At 40.4% G+C, this 20,471-nt stretch overlaps 1 protein-coding gene across 3 annotated transcripts in view; it reads right to left on the minus strand.

Moving 5' to 3' along the window:
• LOC133395980 (SH3 and multiple ankyrin repeat domains protein 2-like) overlaps positions 1-20,471 on the minus strand; it is a 304,904-nt gene that overhangs the window by 65,810 nt on the left and 218,623 nt on the right. For all 3 annotated transcript variants that reach the window (XM_061665354.1, XM_061665346.1, XM_061665361.1), the window contains 2 exons: positions 16,595-16,677; positions 12,163-12,287 (listed from right to left, as the gene is read on the minus strand). In XM_061665354.1, the coding sequence (XP_061521338.1) occupies positions 12,163-12,287; positions 16,595-16,677 (208 nt within the window). The remainder of the gene's footprint in view (positions 1-12,162; positions 12,288-16,594; positions 16,678-20,471) is intronic.

Genomic DNA, 20,471 nt, shown 5'->3' on the forward strand with positions numbered 1-20,471 from the left:
CACGCACTGTGCGGCAGGCCAAAAGAACCCTGAACGCACCCTGTGTATCTTGCAGCTAGGGTTCGACGTATGCCCTCCCCTGAGCATGCTTTAAGTTGTTTAATGACACCCTAGTTGAAGTTGAAGTTTGTTAAACTAAACACCCAACAAGAAGAATTATACACGTTGTATATTTCAATGGACGCACACCGTTTTAGAGCGCGCCAGCTTAACCGTAATGATAAATGGAAAACCCTATGGGTAGGCTAGCTAAAATTAGCATTGGATCACAGGAGGGATTTACCTTCAAATAACAAATATTCACACATAAATGTCATAGTAACACATCCAGAAAGGTAATATAACAATACTCTCAGGCATGAATTCTTCCTAATCGGTGAAAAACAAGTTTATTAAAGTTCTATCGCAACTCTCTTCTTCTACTCTTTTTTAGCTTATAGTGTACTGGAGCTCTATGCATGCATTGCACCATGCTGCCCCTCAGAGGCCAAGGCAAACTTCCGGTTGCAGTTTTTGGCAGGGTGGATTTTAGTGTAACACTGAGAAAATTTGCAGGTGCTTTTTCCCAGAATGCATTGCTATAGTTAAAATTACTCTGTCACGTTTTGACTGTGTTATAATGCATCTTTAATGTGTTATTTTGAACAGACAGGTTTAATATTTAAAGTGATGTCGTTTTTAGTAGTGTACAGTTAAATTACTGTCGTTTTTAGTAGTTAAATTATTACAATCTGGCACCCTTACTCATCGGAATGGTTAGAATGACACAGTGTGTCTGCCTTGGACTGCCTATGAGATCTATCGGCAAAACAACCAATGGAAAGGCATGTGTGGTGCTCATGTTAGTTCAGTGAAGATAGTTGCGGGATGCAAACTATCGTTCAGAACGCAATCCAACTCATGTAACACTGCCCTTTCCACCAGTCATGAAAGCCACCACCTTCCTCTTCCTCCTTGTAATTATTTAATCCCCAGTGCACAACACCACCATGAGAAGAACCACATTTCAGTGCACCGTTGCCGTGACAACAACCTAAGTCGCACAGTGACGACATAATAGCGCTGCGTTTAGAGCCTGATATTTGCTCCGTCACAACAAAGATTTAATGTATGCTCCACTGGACACTGTGAACATGCAGTAAATATTGACGCTGTAACTGTAATGGTAATAATTTCACGCTGTGCGAGAGAACAATGTAGAACAACATAAAATATTTATGGTTATATGCTCCACTGGAACGTCCAACTAAAATGAGATTGTGACTTCACCTGGGAAACTGGCTGCCAATGTATCTGCATCACTATAATGTTATGACCGCGATGGGATGGTATGAACAGCCAGCATTTTATTTATTTTTTACAGTTTATAATTCAGGCGCAATGTTCGTTTCATAAACCAGATATACACACTGGTTACAGCACCCATTGCTGCTTCATTTGTTGTTTGTCCATCAGGAGACTACATAGATGCTAATTAACTTTAAAATAAATTATTATTTAAATTCAGGTATGCCGGCACGGTGGGAGACTGGTTAGCACATATGCCTCACAGTTCTGGGGACCGGGGTTCAAATCCCGGCCCCGCCTGTGTGGAGTTTGCATGTTCTCCCTGTGCCTGTGTGGGTTTTCTCCGGGCACTCCGGTTTCCTCCCACATCCCAAAAACATGCATGGTAGGTTAATTGAAGACTCTAAATTGCCCATAGGTGTGAATTTGAGTGCGAATGGTTGTTTGTTTCTTTGTGCCCTGCGATTGACTGACGACCAGTTAAGGGTGTACTCCGCCTCCCGCCCAACGATAGCTGAGATAGGCTCCAGCAGCCCGCGACCCTAGTGAGGAGAAGCGGTAAAGAAAATGGATGGATGGAAATTAAGGTATTTTAATCAGCCATATCTCAATGAAGAGAGTTTGCTTTTGAAAAGCAAGCTACTACTGCCACACAACCCTATTTTTAAGATGTCTCCAAGGAAACTTTACTAATTGACACTTTTTAACTGACTTCCATTTCTGAACTGTGATGTTTTTAGTATTGATACAAGTAGAGTCCAGTAGTTTTTGTTTTTGTTTTTTCGACATGAATCAAATACATTCAAACACAGTCCAAATACACAACCAAAACCATCCTCCTTTTAAAAATGAAAGTTCTATGATTGTTATCAATCACTGCAAAGTTATTTTGTTCATGCTAATTAAAGAATATGAGCTGCAAAATTAACAACGGATGGCTCACTAGCTCGAGGCTGGGCAGCTGTGAACATTACAAACATTTTAAAGCCCTGCAACAGAGTTTTGAACATGGTCATACAAACTGCATTAGTGACTTAAGATGGAAGGAGACAAATAAGATGGTGAAAAAGGACAACGGGGAGAATATGAGAACAAAGGAGTGGGGTGTCGAAATTGTAAAAAACAAGAGCGGGACACACACAAACATTGATTCTGCATTCAGCAGACCCACAAAATAAACCCATTTCTATTGCAGGGCTGCTTACAATAGACACGGCAGTTATGAAGTCATAAGTTCAAAACAAAAACAGACATTGCAATTTTCCCCTGATTGGGTATTTTTACATGCAATCAATTGTAAATTAGGTACAGTACATACCGTAATTTCTCATGTATAATGCGCACCCATGTATAATATGCACCCCCAAAGTTGACCTCAAAATTCTGGAAAAACCTTCTACCTATGTATAATGCATTTTTACAATGTATGATTTTGCTTCTACCCATATGATCAAAACATGAAGTATTACCTGTATTTTGTTCGTTTTTTCAAATAATTATTCTGAAGTTAAGCAAATTATTTGAACATGCAATACTTTATTTTTATTTACTTGCTCTTATTTTGAAATTCACAGCCCTACTTTTATTTAGTAAATTAGAAAACACACAGTTGTGCTCACATATTTGATTACCCAAGGCAGAATTTGTAAGATGGGTACAATTCTTTAAAGAAAACATGAAGGACCATGCAAAACACATTTAATTTTATTTTAACGGGATTCAATTTAAACGGTCAAGCCTTTCAGAAAAGCATTATCATTAAACAAAACATAACCGTAAATAAATTAATGATGGTTGTTGTTCAGTCATATTTAAAAAAAAAAAAAAAAAAAAAAAAAAAAATATATTTCACAAATTCTACCAGGGTATGCAAACTTATGTGCACAACTGTACATACACTGGGTACGGAAAGTATTGAGACCCCCTTAAATTTTTCACTCTTTGTTATATTGCAGCCATTTGCTAAAATCATGTTTGTCTTTTCCCCTCAATGTACACACACCACCCCATGTTGAAAAAACGGAATTGTTGAAATCTTTGCAGATTTATTAAAGAAAAAAAAATATCACACGGCCATAAGTATTCAGACCCTTTCCTGTGACACTCATATATTTAACTTGGGTGCTGTCCATTTCTTCTGCTCATCCTTGAGATTGTTCTATACCTTCATTGGAGTCCAGCTGTCTTTGATTATACTGATTGGACTTGATTAGGAAAGCCAAACACCTGTCTATATAAGACCTTACAGCTCACAGTGCATGTCAGAGCAAATGAGACTCATCAGGTCAAAGGAACCGCCTGAAGCACTCAGCAAGGCACAGATCTGCCCAAGGTTACAAAAAAATATTCTGCTGCATTCAAGCACAGTGGCCTCCATAATCCTTAAATGGAAGACGTTTGGGACGATCAGAACACTTCCTAGAGCTGGCCATCCGGCCAAACTGAGCAATCGGGGGAGAAGAGCCATGGCGAGAGAGGTAAAGAAGAACCCAAAGATCACTGTGGCTGAGCTCCAGAGATGCAGTCGGGAGATGGGAGAAAGTTCTAGAAAGGGAACCATCACTCCACCAGCCGGGGTTTTATGGCAGACTGGCCCGACGGAAGCCTCTCCTCGGTGCAAGACACATGAAAGCCCGTATGGAGTTTGCTAAAAAACAAACAAACACCTGAAGGACACCAAGATGGTGAGAAATAAGATTCTCTGATCTGATGAGACCAATATAGAACTTTTTGGCCTTAATTCTAAGCGGTATGTGTGAAGAAAACCAGGAACTCCTCATCACCTGTCCCATACAGTCCCGACAGTGAAGCATGGTGGTGGCAGCATCATGCTGTGGGGGTGTTTTTCAGCTGCAGGGACAGGATGAGTGGTTGCAATCGAAGGAAAGATGAATGCGGCCAAGTACAGGGCTATCCTGGACGAAAACCTTCTGCAGAGTGCTCAGAACCTCAGACTGGGCCGAAAGGTCACCTTCCAACAAGATAATGACCCTAAGCACACAGATAAAATAACAAAGGAGTGGCTTCAGAACAATTCTGGACTGTTCTTGAATGGCCCAGCCACAGCCCTGACTTAAAACCAATTGAGCAGCTCTGGAGAAACCTGAAAATGGCTGTCCACCAATGTTCACCATCCAACCTGACAGAACTGGAGAGGATCTGCAAGGAGGAATGGCAGAGGATCCCCAAATCCAGGTGTGAAAAACCTGTTGCATCATTCCCAAAAACATGGCTGTATTAGCTCAAAAGGGTGCTTCTACTAAATACTAAGCAAAGAGTCTGAATACTTATGGCTGTGTGATATTTCAGTTTTTCTTTTTTAACAAATCTGCAAAATTTTCAACAATTACATTTTTTTCTGTCAATATGGGGTGCTGTGTGTACATTAATTTGGGAAAAAATGAACTTAAAATGATTTTAGCAAATAGCTGCAATGTAAAAAAAGAGTGAACATTTTAAAGGGGTCTGAATACTTTCTGTACCCACTGTATATATGGAAAAGTTAACTGTTTATTTGCCATTTGCCAGTGGCAAACAATTATTCAGGTAGAAGTTGACTTCAGCGAAGTCATTTTCAGCGTCATTTGATTGACAGGTAAAGGTCTCACATCACAGTCCAGCAGCTTGAGGGCGGGCCTTATTTTACATTTTATTTATCTTTTATTTAACCAGGTAAAAGCTTATTGAGAGATAAAATAAGCCAAGAGGCAGCAGAAATTATACAGCACATAACACCACAACATTCATACAATAAATACAAGGAAAGATTAACATTACAATATATGGCATCTGGACAAAAGCGAAAAAGTCAACTTGCACTGCTGGTTTTAACATGGGCGAAGACGAGGAACATCGAAGCTAACAGGTGCTACACATGAGGCGGAGGCTACAGATCTCACAACAGATTCCCCTGAAATATCACAAGTGGCTGATAAAATGTCTGAGTCGGTGACGGGTCTGCAGGAGATAAGGGAGTTTTGCAAGGAAAGCACGGAAACCCTGAAGGACATAAGGGACGAAATCTAAAATGCTAATGGCAGAATTGACGGTGTAGAAATACATATTGTCGGAACAGAGGGGCGTGTTCAGTGCATTGAGGAGGCAATGTGATATAATTAAGCTGTAGAAAAGGCTGGAGGAATGGCTGATAGATCAAGAAGGATGAGCAAGACACGACAATGTACGTCTTCATGGTGTACAAGAGGGGGCGGAAGACAGGGTGGTGTCCATTGCCACTTTTGTCCCTTCTCCTAAAGAAGCTGGAGCTACCCCCGACTTTTGCGCTCCGTATTGAGAGGACCCATCGAATGCTCGACCCCCGCCCTTTTAATGATGCACCTCCACGGTCGATTGTAGTGAAGCTCTCCGGCTACAGGTGTGAAGAAGAAATAATCAAAAGGGCTTGGGTGAAGAAAGGCTTCACGCACGAGGAGCAGCGCGTATACGTGAGCCATCATCATGCACCTGAAGTTATGAAAAAGACAAAGGTGTACACTGATATATATATTAATATATATATATATATATATGCTTAAAACTATTAAAGACCGGGAAGGGGAAGGCCCCAAAAATCCTAATCGTGTAAAGCTTAATACATTACTTTACCATACTGGTCATTTATTTTAACATCGTTAACACTTTTGTTCGCCACTGGCGTTGGGCACAAGTACGTCTTCATGAACGTTCTTCTTCGTTGGTTTTCGCCGTTTCTTTTTTGGTTTTTGCCACTTTCTTCTTTGTGTTTGGCAAACTGTAGGCATCGAAACTGGGAATCGGATTTTTTAAATTTGAATGATGCCGGGAGACCCGACATGTTAGTCACGGTTCCAATTGGTTCTTGATTCTTTATGCCGAACCCTAATATAACAAAGAAAGAAAACTGTATACAAGACAGAAGAACAGTGGGTACAGAAAGTATTCAGAGCCCCTTAAATTTTCACTCTTTGTTATATTTCAGCCATTTGCTAAAATCATTGTTCATTTTTTTCCTCATTAATGTACTCACAGCACCCCATATTGACAGAAAAAAACGGTTTAAATTTTTGCAGATTGATTAAAAAAGAAAAACTGAAATATCACACAACCATAAGTGTCAGGTGTATTATGTGACAGAAGAGTCTCTGCAAAGTTTATAAAACAGTGGTGAGGCCAGCCATGATGTACGGATTAGAGACAGTGGCACTGAAGAGACAACAGGAAGCAGAGCTGGAGGTGGCGGAAATGAAGATGTTGAGGTTCGCTCTCGGAGTGACCAGGTTGGATAAAATTAGAAATGAGCTCATCAGAGGGACAGCCAAGGTTAGATGTTTTGGAGACAAAGTTAGAGAGAGCAGACTTCGATGGTTTGGACACGTCCAGAGGAGAAAAAGTGAGTATATTGGTCGAAGGGTGCTGAGGATGGAGCTGCCAGGCAGGAGAGCTAGAGGAAGACCAAAGAGAAGGTTGATGGTTGTCATGAGGAAAGACATGAGGGCAGTTGGTGTTCGAGAGGACGATGCAGGAGATAGGCTTACATGGAAAAGGGTGACATGCTGTGCGACCCCAACGGGACAAGCCGAAAGGAAAAGAAGAAAGGCATCTGATTTGATAATAGTGTCAAAGCCCAACTGCTTTCTAGTACATACATGTTTTTTGAATTTTTATTTTTATTCATTTGAATTTGGCAGGCTTTAAGACATGTTTTGGGGGGGGGGGGGGCTAATGACTCTATAACGATGTGCCAAATGTTTAATATTTGTTTAAGTGCAATTTTTGCAAATAGATAAATAAAAAATATAAATATATCAGACTCGGGCTCTAAGATATTTAATTTATTGTTCTACATAACAATGCCAATGTTCTTTAGAACTGAAAGTCAGTTGTTCTAAAAAAGGATATACTTTAATTATTATGTTCTCTAATATTATATTAGTGGCATAAAAAAAACAAATACCATCGTTTATCATGACAGTGTTTGGGAAAATATATCCTACAAACTAATTTTCTATCACAGCAGGCTGTTACATAATATATTGAGAGAGAGCAAGAGCAATGGATAACACAAAGATATTGTACAAATAAAAATCTGCACTGTAGCGGGACAGTCAGATAGCAGAGGATTACTGTAGCTGTACTCTGTGATGATAAATTGCAGGGACTCATTGTTCCAGGGCTTGGACTCATTGTTTCCAGGCAAGTGCATCCTGGAACTCACATAGTCTGAAGTGTAAAATGACACACAAACACACACATTCATATATGTGTGTGTGTGTATATATCCATCCATCCATCCATTTTCTGAGCCGCTTCTCCTCACTAGGGTTGCGGGCGTGCTGGAGCCTATCCCAGCTGTCATCGGGCAGGAGGCGGGGTACATACACCCTGAACTGGTTGCCAGCCAATCGCAGGGCACATAGAAACATTCAACCATTCGCACTCACAGTCATGCCTACGGGCAATTTAGAGTCTCCAATTCATGCATGTTTTTTTAATGTGGCAGGAAACCGGAGTACCCGCAGAAAACCCACACAGGCCGGATTTGAACCCGGGTCCAGAACTGTGAGTCAGATGTGCTAACCAGTCGACCACTGTGCCGGCCCTATATCTGTGTGTGTGTGTGTGTGTGTGTGTGTGTGTGTTTTTATATATATATATATATATATATATATATATATATATATATATATATATATATATATACACACACACACACACACACACATATATATATCTGGTTAAGGCGGGAGCCAAGATGCAGATGCAAACCTAGAGCTGCCAACCTACAGAAATTCACTTCCAGAACAATTTGTCCATATTTGTCTGAATTTCCACATTTTCCAAATTTTGTCAAGAACAGCACCGCAGGACAGTTATTGCAGTATATTATGTAATAGTATAAAAATAATTTTGCATGCTGTTAAATTGCACAACATAGTCATGACTCTATAATTGTAATTGAGTGTTTTTATTGCAGCCTGAATCAAAGTATATGAGACTTTGACGTGCCATCATTAAAATTCGCCCATACTAATTCTATTTTGAACCTTGGTTAAAAAAAAAAGTCTATTTAATCACATTAATCAGATCTCAGACGTCAACATTAATACTCAGCACTCTATTATTCAAACAAACAAATAACATTGCTGATAGATTGACTTAGATAGTTTTTGCATGGTCATTAGTTTCGATTTCTATTTTTTGAATGTGCTTGTACAGATGTCTTTCATGCTATTTATTTTATATATTGCTACTGAAGTGATTTAAATGATCCCACTGTGGGACTAATAAAGGTTATCTTATCATGTATTACAAATCCATCCATCCATTTTCTGTGCCGCTTATTCTCACTAGGGTCATGGGTGTGTTGAAGCCTATCCCAGCTGACTCTGGGCGAGAGGTGCGGTACACCCTAAACTGTTCGCCAGCCAACATGTAAACAAACAACCATTCACACTCACATTTACACCTATGGAGAATCTTCAACTAAACTAACATGCATGTTTTTGGAGCGTAGGAGGAAGCTGGAGTACCCGGAGAAAAACCCCTCAAACACCAGACGAACGTGAGAACTCCACACAGGAGATTTGACATATGAACTGTGAGGCACACGTGCTAACCACTACAGATTAAGCAATGGATTATTATTATGTAGTTTTTTATCTGTAGAAATATGTGTATGACTAAATCATTTTTTGTTTTTGTGAAAAAAAAAAAAAAATACATTTAAAAGTTACCCTATCCTGATTTTTATTTGTTTCGGCACTCCACTTCCACTGTTATACAGATGACACCCAGCTCTACTTGTCATCCAAACCCACTTCCATCTTCCCACCCTCATCCCTCCATGCCTGTCTCCAGGAAATCAAATCCTGGTTATCCTCAATTTCCTCAAACTTAACAGTCACAAAACTGAGATTCACCTCAATGGCCCCAAACCCTTCCTCGCTAAACATCCCAGCTTCACCCTCACCAAAGACAACACCTCTGTTTCCCCCTCCTCTCATGTTAAGAGTCTGGGTGTCATCCTGGACAGCACCTTGTCATTCCAAACTCAAATCAATGACATTATCCGGTCAGCATATTTCCATCTCTGAAATATAAACCGCCTCTGTCCATCACTCAACCCAAACAGTGCCGCCATCTTGGTCCACTCAATGGTCACATTGTGTCCGGATTATTGCAATTCCATCCTCTTTGCTTTTCCCCATAAACTCATCCATAAACTCCAACTGGTACAGAACGCTGCCGCCCGCATCATCACCAGAACACCATCCACCAATCATTTCCCACCTGTTCTCCAGCAACTCCACTGGCTCCCAATCAAATAGCGCACTGAGGATAAAATTATTCTCTATACATTCATGGCCATCCATAGCCTTCATATCTCTCCTCCACATCAACAATCCCACTCGAACTCTTAGGTCTGCTTCCTCCATCAGCCTCATCGTGCCTACATCCTGTTTGTCCACCATGGGCTCCCTCCCTCCTAATATTGGGAAAATTGACTCTTTATCCATTTTTAAAACTTGTTTGAAAACTCTCCTTTTTAGAAAGGCCTATTCATTGTGATTGTTGTTCTCACTGTTATTCTGCTGCATTTTTATATATTTTTGTAGTATATCTTTAATTATATATCAACCGTGTTTTGATTTTGATTGTCCTCTACGTTGACATTGAGTGTCCTGAAAGGTGCCTTTAAATAAAATTCTTCTTCTTCTTGTTTTTGTTATTAAATTATCAATCACAAACAAAGGTTCTACACTTAAAAAGTACACAATTGGAACAAAAACATTTCTTATTTCCACAAATATCGTCAACAAAAAAAGATTAACTTTTGAATTACTGTAATTTCTCATGTATAATGCGCATCCCCCCCACCCCAAAAAAATGCCAAAAATCACTGGTGCGCATTATACATAGGTATAGGAGAAAATGGAAAAAGACTTTCCAATTTTATAAATGTATGCCGCCATCTAGAGGTTATGAAAAAGTGGTACACGTTCATTTGAATATGCCACCGCCACCTAGAGGTTATGAGAAAGGTGTGCACTTTCATTCTAATATGCCAGTGCCACCTAGAGGCTTTGAAAAAGGTATAGCCTACACTTCCATTCCAATATGACAGGGCTACATATGACTGCATAATATGTACAGTTGTGCTCATAAATTTACATATCCTGGCAGAATTAGTGGAATTTTTTTATTTATTTATTTTTTATTATTTTTATTTTTTTATTTATTTTCTTAAATACGACTGATGACTGAACAACAACCATCATTCATTTCTTTGTGGTTATGTTTTGTTTGATGATAATGCTTTTCTGAAATGCTTGACAGTTTAATTTTAATCCCATTAAAATAAAACTAAATGTGTTTCGCCTGGCCCATCATGTTTTCTTTAAAGAATTGTACCCGTCTTACAAATTCTGCAATCAAACATATGAGCACAACTGTATGTTTTCTCATTCACTAAATAAAAGTAGGGCTGTGAATTTCAAAATAAGAGCAAGTAAATAAAAATAAAGTATTACCTGTTCAAATAAAGTGCTTAACTTCAGAATAATTATTTGACAAAAATTTAAAAAATACAGATAATACTTCATGTTTTTATCATATGGGTAGAAGCAAAATCATTGTAAATATGCATTATACATAGGTAGAAGGGTTTTCCAGAATTTTGAGGTCAACTTTGGGGGTGCGTATTATACATTGGTGCGCATTATTCACGAGAAATTACGGTATTTTGAATCTGTGAGAATAAATGTCATTTGTCATTTAATCAAAATTGACCCAGTAGGGTTGAATAATACTGGTGGTGCTAAAATAAAGTTTTATAAATGTCAACTAAAGTACCGTTTATCCTGGAAAGCCAAACAAACAACAACTTAAACTTATGTTAGTTAGGACAGCATTGTGAGTGATCAGGTGACAGTAAACTAAGCTAATGTGAGACCCAAACAAATAACATTACATATTTTTGCAGGTCACTCACTTTATTTCCTGAGCAATGGGGATGTGGTGGAAAACATTAGCAAGTGTGTGATAATTGGATTCTGTACTCTTAATACGATCTTTTAAAGAATTGTTACACACATTTGCAGTGGTCTAATATGCTATTATAAGTTAATTTTTCGGTAAAAAGCTGGCCTACACACCAGAATCAATCGCACACAAAAAAAACTGACATGATTCAAGATGAATATATTACTATGTCTTAGTATGCTCTAAAGACTTTTCTTTAGTTGATAAGCAAAAGTGGGACAACTTAGGATAGGACATGAACCCAAACTATATGTAAACCCAGCAGAATAGCAAAGAAACCCATCCATGCATCCATTTTCTGAGCCGTTTATCCTCACAAGGGTCGCGGGAGTGCTGGAGCCTATCTCAGCTATCATCGGGCAGAAGGCGGGGTACACCCTGAACTGGTTGCCAGCCAATCGCAGGGCACACATAAACAAACAACCATACGCACTCACATTCACACCTAGTGGCAATTTAGAGACTTCAATTAACCTACCATGCATGTTTTTGGGATGTGGGAGGAAACTGGAGTGCCCGGAGAAAACTCACGCAGGCACGGGCAGACCATGCAAACTCCACACAGGCGGGGCCGGGGATTGAACACCGGTTAGCAAAGAAACCATCAATGGTATTTTACTACTAGAGTTATTACTTTGCTAACACTATTATACAAAAAGATATGAACAATAGAGTAACATCCTGAATTACCTACAACAATAACCACAAAGAGATCCCAAATGCTTTTTTAGTTTTTTAAATTATTATATTGAAAGCACACATTTCCCCACCCATTCCATCTGCCCAGATAAATCAAAGTTTTGCGAACTAATTGCACTGTACACAGAGCAAAAAAAGAGGTTTAGCAGCTCTTACCTCGATGAGGAAGTCCCCCGTCCTGAGCCCCGCCTGCCATGCCACGCCCCCCTCGTCTACTGACTCCAGATACTGCAGAGCTGGGAAGGCCGGGGTGGGAGTAAACTCCTCAATGGGTGTATCCGCTTTGCAGGAAACAGGGACAAAATGGGAAATATTAATATGACCACTTGCAAAATCCATTGATTTTGTTATTTCAGCTCCATAAGGGAGTCAAAATAATAGGAATAGCTGGGGTGGAGCCAAGCCACCCGCATCGTATAGGTTTTTGTTGCAACATTTTCTTGGCCAGGGTTGCATTGCTTTCAGGGGCGGAATGTTGCTAAAGAGCAGCAAGAAGTGTTTCCCCTCCACACTGTTAGAGAGCCCAGATTGTTTAGATAGTGCAGTCACTGTTTGAGTGTGGAATGTTCTATGGTGTGAGCGGTCTCTGAATGCACCTCGTGCCAAGCATGATGGAAGTCAACGTTTTTAATTTTTGCTTCTCCCAGTGCAGCTACAATCGTTCATGAAGTCGAACTTTTCAGTTACGGATTACATCTAGTTGCTGTGTGTAGATGCCAAATGTGAGTAATTACTTATTGTATATTGTTTGTGTAAAGTGTTTATTGAACACTGAAGCAGATATTTTTACAACCCCAATTTCAATGAAGTTGGGACGTTGTGTTAAACACAAATAAAAACAGAACGCAATGATTTGCAAATCATGTTCGACCTATATTTAATTGAATACACTACAAAGACAAGATATTTAATGTTCAAATTGATAAACTTTATTCTTTTTAGCAAATAAGCATGAACTGCAACAAGTTCCAAAAAAGCAGTTTACCACTGTGTTACATCACCTATTCGTTTAACAACATTCAATAAACGTTTGGGAACTGAGGACAGTAATTGTTGAAGCTTTGTCGGTGGAATACTTTCCCATTCTTGCTTGATGGTCTCTGTTGTCGTATTTTACGCTTCATAATACGCCACACATTTTCAATGGGAGACAGGTCTGGACTGCAGGCAGGCCAGTCTAGTACCCACACTCTTTTACTACGAAGCCACGCTGTTGTAACATGTGCAGATTGTGGTTTGGCATTGTCTTGCTGAAATAAGCAGTGGCGTCCATGAAAAAGACATTGCTTGGATGGCAGCATGTTTCACCAAAACCTGTATATACCTTTCAGCATTAATGGTGCCTTCACAGATGTGTAAGTTACCCATCCCAGACTTTATATCCAGTGTATATTGATATACAGTATCTTGTCATGGATGATGACGGACTGAGCAATCTCAGAGTTCTACCTGTCAGTCAAGAAGAGTAAAATCTCTGGATTTAGATGTTTATGAATCTCTTCTCTACCAACCACCATAATTGCAGACTGCAGCTCTTGTAATATATTAAGAATCATTTAGTATTTTTTTTAATGAGACATTGATAATTAAAAGTCTGTTTTGCAGTTTTTCCAAGTCCTTGATATTTCATTAGAAAATAAACTCGTGTTGCTGAGCTAAATATGCACTGTCAGACTAGTAATACAGAAGGTTGTGAATCTTGTACTTGTACTTAGTACGCTTGTTACTTTAATTGCAAGAAACTGATACATTCAGTATGTATTTGATAATTCTACTACCCTGGATTTTAAGCAATGTAGTATTATAATGTATAGGTGCCTTAATTATTCCCTCGTTTTATAGTTGCATTAAGCATTATGTCCATCCATCCATTCGCTGTACTGCTTATATTCATGAGGGTCGTGGGTGTACTGGAGTATATCCCAGTAGATTTTGGGCGAGAGGTGGGGTACACCCTAAACTGATTGCCAGCCAATCGCAGAACACATAGAGACAAACAACCATTCACACCTAAGGACAACATAAGAGTATCCAATTAACCTAGCATGCATGTTTTGGGATTTTGGGAGGAAACTGGAGTAGGCTAACTGTATAAAACCCACGCAGGCACAGGGAGAACATGCACACAGTTAGGCCGTAGCCCAGATTCGAACCTACGACCTTTGAACTGTGAGGCGGATGTGCTAAACCATATATGTTAAAACTCAGGCCCACGATGTAATTATATTTGGCCCGCAAGACCATATCAAATGTGTATTAGAGCTGGCCCGCCAGTATATAGCTCATAATGCACTAATATTCCAAATCCCAGAATGCTTTGCTCGCGTGTTGGCCCATCGGTCTAGACGAGTGTCCTCGAGCATATTTACACTTCCCCTTCCCAAAAATAGAAAGATGGAAAACGGTTAACTTCCAAGACAGGTGGGAGGCAGATTGTCTGTTCACTAAAGTAAAAGACAGACCTGTTTGTCGTGTGTGGAGCAACGTGGTTGTAACAAAGAATATAACATACCGTATTTTCACGACCATAAGGCGCACTTAAAAGTCTTAAATGGAAGATGGAGAGACAGAAGAATTCCTGTTATCTTTTTAAATACAAAACAACAAACACATACCACTGATGTCTTTTATCACAAATTTGATTTCTCGTGTTTATAATATTAAAGTTTGTTTATTCCAGATTCAGTGTTTAAGCAAAACTTAAGTTTGTTGTCATATGATAAACTTACTTTAACGCTACATTCATATGATAAACTTACTTTAACGCTACATTTCTGCAGAGAAGGGAAACATGCACATTGCAGTAATTTTTCATTAAATATTGAGTTTGGCCCACGACGTTGTCCCAATTTTGTATTTTGGCCCACTTGTCCCTAATTTGAGTTTGACACCTCTGTGCTAAACAGTCACCCACTGTGCTATTCTGTGGCTCTGTGCCTGGTTACAGTGCTGTTCTACAGTCACAATAATAAATATTGTTAAATTAATACCTATCTGAGAGTGTCATTCAAAAGTGAGCATTATTATATATTTGTAAAGGCAGAATATTTAATACAGCTGGAGGTTGGAGCTCATTAGCTTGGGAAACTAACCATAATGTTGTGGTCAGATGCCAGTTCCTCTAATGATATCATAATACATTCTTTATCATGAAGGTTTTGAACAAAAACTTTAATTCATATAATTTAATTAATAATTTTAACTTCAACTCAATTGAACAACAGCATTGAAAGAGGTTTGGAAAATAAAAATCAGCCTTAAAACGATAATTACCATGAAATTTGCGGCTAATCAAAATAGACTCAAGTCATTAGAAAGTCTCTACACTGATGAGTGGCTATGTGTTGTAAAAAAGTAGTCTACTGAGTACGGTTATGTATGAAGGAACCCAACCCCCCCGACATTAAAAGTGCACTACACACCACAAAAGGAGTTTTGTTTCATGAGCAACTTCCCTTTGACCTGTCATTAATTTAGCTGAGTTTGTGTTGCTTCTTTTTTCCACACACAGTTGCATCTGTTGCTTGCTCTTGGGGAGGTTAGAAAATATTGTGGCTGGAATGGCGACGTGTGACACTTCCTATAAGTCATCCTACTGAAAAAAAAAAAAAAAAGACAGCCCATAAGCATGTGTGAGTCTTGCATGATTGGGAGGAGTATGTTTAGGTGTCCTTCTGTGAGGGTGACAGTGAGATATGGACCAAGCAGTCAAAAAGGATAGGAGAAGGACAGGGAGCAAAGAAAAGCAGAATATCAGAGAACAAACGAGGATGTAAGCCTATGTGACAGCTCAAGCATGAGTGAGTGTATGTTCGTGTGTTTTGTGTATGGGTGTTCACCCCCCTTGCAGGATAAGCACAGCTGGGTCAGTTCCCCAAGGTGATAGCAGTGTGTGTCAGAATGACTAGAATGTTCCTCTTGTTTCTCAAGCCAATTCTCTCTTCCCTGTTCGTTCATCTCTATCTACCCCTTTCTTTCTGTGCTTTAAAGATGGGAGTTTGAAACACTAAATTTATCTCTTGACATAGCTGCAGCATAGACCAATCGCTCAACATGGTCGTGAAACATAACGTGGATTATGACATGATGAGAATTGTCATAGAAACTGATGCAGTACTCCTAACTCTGTTTTTAGAGCCAATCTCAAGGCTTGGTGAAATATCAAACAGCCTGGTGAGGCCACTCACATCACAGACAATTCATGCTGTGCTCAGGAGAGATGCTGGTGCTTTCTGCAAGGTGCATCTAACTCAAAACTGGAAAAAGATGGATTTGCGGAATGTTATGACAGCCCTGAAAGGTGGTGAAATGTGAAAACATTTCGAGGGGATCTTCCTCAAACTGCACCCCAAGAAATCCCATCACAAATAAAGTTTCAGCTTTAAAATCCAAAACGAGAATACACTCCTTGTACTCCCAAACCTGCATTCCTAGATGAGTCAAACTACTAAAACATACTACACAGCTCAAAAAGTAGGCTGTCATCATGTGATTGAATGTGGAACTCTGACTGTTGTCATGAGTGGGTGATTTGAGGGGAATGCTGAAAATAACGGTTAGATTCAATTCAGAGAAGCGTGTCAATTACCTTTTGCCCCTCGTAGGACGAAGCCAAATCCTTCATTCTCCTTCTTCTGGAGAACCACCGTCTTCTCATCCACCACGCAGTCGCTGTGGAGAAGATGCCGAGCAGAGCGGCCGTTAGCACAGCCCATCATTCGCAGCATGGCCACGGACGCCCTGGCCGAGTGGAGGTTCATGCTGGAGGAGAGCGAGTCCGGCCGGGGCAGGGCAACCCCGACCCCACCCCACCCCAGCGTGCTCTGTGTATATCACACGGTATGACAGTGGCCCCGGCAGCTCGGCGACAGCATCTCCAGAAAAGAGACGAGCCAAAATATACACGCACACACGCACACACACACACACACACGCACACACATACACACACACACACACAAAAGTCAAGACGACGAAGACGACGTGCCTCCCTCGCTCCCTGCCCTCCCTTCTTTCGCCGGTGCTCCCTATCGCCTCCTGCGCGGAGAAGCGGTCTTGTTGCCGCGGTTACCCCCGCTCTTGCTGCTGCCTCTGCGGAGGCTCCTGCCAGCGATGTCGGTCTGCGCGCTCCAGGGGAGGCGACATTAGGCTGGGTGTGAGCGGCTCACGGCTCAAGCAGATGGAAAGCTGAAGCAGCTCGTCGGTTGGAAGACGGGCTTGATGTAGATGGCGCGCCAACGTGATGTGTGCGCCACTTCGCACTCGGAGACTGTTACAGTGTGTGCACTTGAGCGCGCGCGTAAAGATGCATGAGCCTCATTTACGACCGTCTGCATTTAATTCACCGACTAATCGGTTAATTGATTCCAATAAATCCTGAGGCGTGATGTCTGCCAGTTCAATTCCCTGTCGTTTGTTATGTCTTGTTTTACTAGTCACTACAAAGAACATGCTAACTGCATGGTGTCAAATTTAACCGTCATTTGTCATAGTTAAAAATGTACCAACTATCACCAAAACCATGAAAAAAATCAGTTTGTCTGCTTTTCCCCTAAGTTGTATAAAATGTGGCTGCTTAATTTGAACTTCAGTGGAAGCTCACTTCAAGAACTTAAGGTGGAGCTTGGAGTTAAAAAAAAAACAAAAAAACAAAGACTTTGTCATATATGTTAAAAATGTCTGTATGACCTGATAGTAGAGTATTATTAAAATTATCTTCTGAAAAATCTTCCTTCTCTAGCCCCATTTTAGGCCTCTAATTTAATTCTAATTATTATTTTAAAACTTGCCCCACCGCGACAGGAACAGCCGATCAGAGACTGAAGAGACATAAGATGTGACCGAATAGTGTGTCAGTCATTTCTTCGTGCACACACACATGGGCACCAGTCGCAGTCTCACACAGACTTTTTATTTAATGCTGGTTAGCAACAAAAGTTAAAAAGAAGGAAATAGACAGCTCTGGAGACATAACAAGGGTAAACGTTCGTCTCGTGCACATTATTGTTAGTTAGGGGTGTGGCTTTGGTCAGTGATGTGGGGGGGAGGGTTGGGGTGAAGTGAGGCTACATTAAAATCTTGCTAACAGTTTGAAAGAACTCCACCTCTAATAAATAAATTAATAAATGAATTAATCCATTCCTACCCCAGAATGTGAAAACACTTCATTATGATGAAATAAGAAAGCTTGCTCACTAGCGAATCACTTTGTAAAGTCTTACCCTTTTCGCATTACATAGCCTCGCTAACACTGACACCAGCAAGCTCTTTTTCATTCATCCACACCAAAGAATGAAACAAAATTTCTACCTCTTCTATAATTTGAGGTCGTTGCTTTGTCAAAACAGTCAGTCCTTCAGCCACATCGGCTGCTTTAATTTTCCTCTTCGTTTGTAACAATAGTACAGAAGGTATTTTTGCCAAACCAACCGGACATGCAAGAACACAAACAGGAACATCCAATTTTCATGCTATACTACTTCCTTCTTGTTTTCAACAGTAAAATGATGAGGCTTCCAAATACTGTAACACGTTTGCTAGCATGTTTTAGTTTCTTTGGAGCCATACTAATTTAGCTAATTTGGCTAATTTAGCACAAACAACAAAGATAGCCTCAAATACGATGTTGACGCGGTAGGAGAAAAAGCACAACTGAGCCTTCCGTGTCGATACTGTCACTGTTTGTGAAACGAAGCATAGTACACAAACCGATAGTACAAAAATGTTGTCCGTAAACTGAATTCTTCATCCAGTGGGGCATTTGAAGACCCAGGTCCCCTATATATTTCTCTCCAAATTATCCACCTGGTGGAATAGCACTACTGCCTTACATGAATATTTCCTCAAGTTTCCCCCTCTAATGTTGCCTTTTATTGAAACTATTTTGGCCTCCTGCAATGGGTATGTCCCATCTGTCACCATGGTCAATCCGGTGTGGTGAAAAAGAGCTGCCAAAGAACCAGTTGTGGAAGCGTATGACAGGCCAAGTGTGCTCTACTAGGCATAGGTGTTCATTATTCGTGCTATATTGCATCCAAGGATTACACTGAATACACACAGTCAGACAGACAGAGAGAGAGAGAGAGAGACAGAGAGCAAGTGAGAGATGCAATCCTAGCAACTGTTCCCCTAGCAACACGATCTGTCTGGAGAGGAAGGAGGCCCGCACTGTTGACACACAGAAGGTTATCTCACAGCATTCCCTTACACACACACACACACACGTGCGCGCGCACGCACGCACACACACACACCTTCAGCCACCCAAATCTGACAGCTTCAATAGGTCAGTGCACTGCAGCGTGCAATGCGAGCCTGACAATTTATCTACAATGTAATCTTTTTCAACAAGTGATGGCAGGGGGTGGGGTGGGTGGTCGGGTTAAAGGAATGGGACTCTCTCGATGAGGGACAAGCTGGCTGACAGACTGTGAGGATGAAGTGCGAGTTTACGCCAGGAAATCCAGAATCTGGGCTGCACAATGCTGAGGGGTGGGAGATTGTTCAGCAAGGAAATACATTTGCTGAACTTGACTATTAGCCATTGTGGACAAGGATTCCAAACCTCTGCAAAAAAATTAAATAGAGCATTCATCTGCATTGATGAATCTGCGGCATGTGACTTTTTAATAGGCCCTCCGTCAACTGCATCATCGGCACTGTCAGCACAGAACTGATTCATCATGTAGAAAAAATAACATCTGTCTCCCCTGTCTGTCCACCTCCGACTTTCAGCATTCAGCCCCACGCAGGCAACAAAGACCATTTGCCAGCGCACTAGTCCAATGTCAAGGGCAATGGAAGAGAAGCTGCTCGAGGAATACCCCAAAAACATTTACTCCTCAATTGGTCGACATTTGACCAGATCAAAGTGTATTTTAAGCATTAAAAAAAACATCCATCCATGATTTAATGCATCATTAATTCTTGTCCTCATGGGTTGCGGCGAGCTGGAGCCTATCCCGGCAGACTTTGGGTAGACCCTGGCCTAGTTGCCAGCCAATCAGAGAGCACATACAAACAAACAACAATTCATCCTCACATTCACACCTATGGACAATTTTGATTCTTTAATTAACCTACCATGCATGTTTTTGAGAAAACCCAAGCAAGCTCGGAAAGAACATGCAAACATGCAGACGGGATATGAACTCGGGACTCTCGACTGTGAGACTGACCTACGACGACGCTGTACTGTGTTTTAATAACCAATACTTTGTTACGTTTACGAATATGAAAAGTAATAATAAAGGACCAAAATCATATTGTGATTTTTTTTTCTTACAGTATAGCAATATTTTAAGATAAAATGCAATATATTTTTAAGATTATTCTCATTTCCATACGTGTGAAGTGAAAGAATAGCCAAAGGTGACCAACGCGTCAAGGATTCTCTTCTCACAGTCCAAAAATATGAATGTTAATTGAAGACTCTCAAGTAGCTAAATACTAGATGTGCCTGTGAG

The sequence above is a fragment of the Phycodurus eques genome, chromosome 2 (genome assembly GCF_024500275.1).
Source record: "Phycodurus eques isolate BA_2022a chromosome 2, UOR_Pequ_1.1, whole genome shotgun sequence".
Classification (NCBI taxonomy): Eukaryota; Metazoa; Chordata; class Actinopteri; order Syngnathiformes; family Syngnathidae; genus Phycodurus; species Phycodurus eques.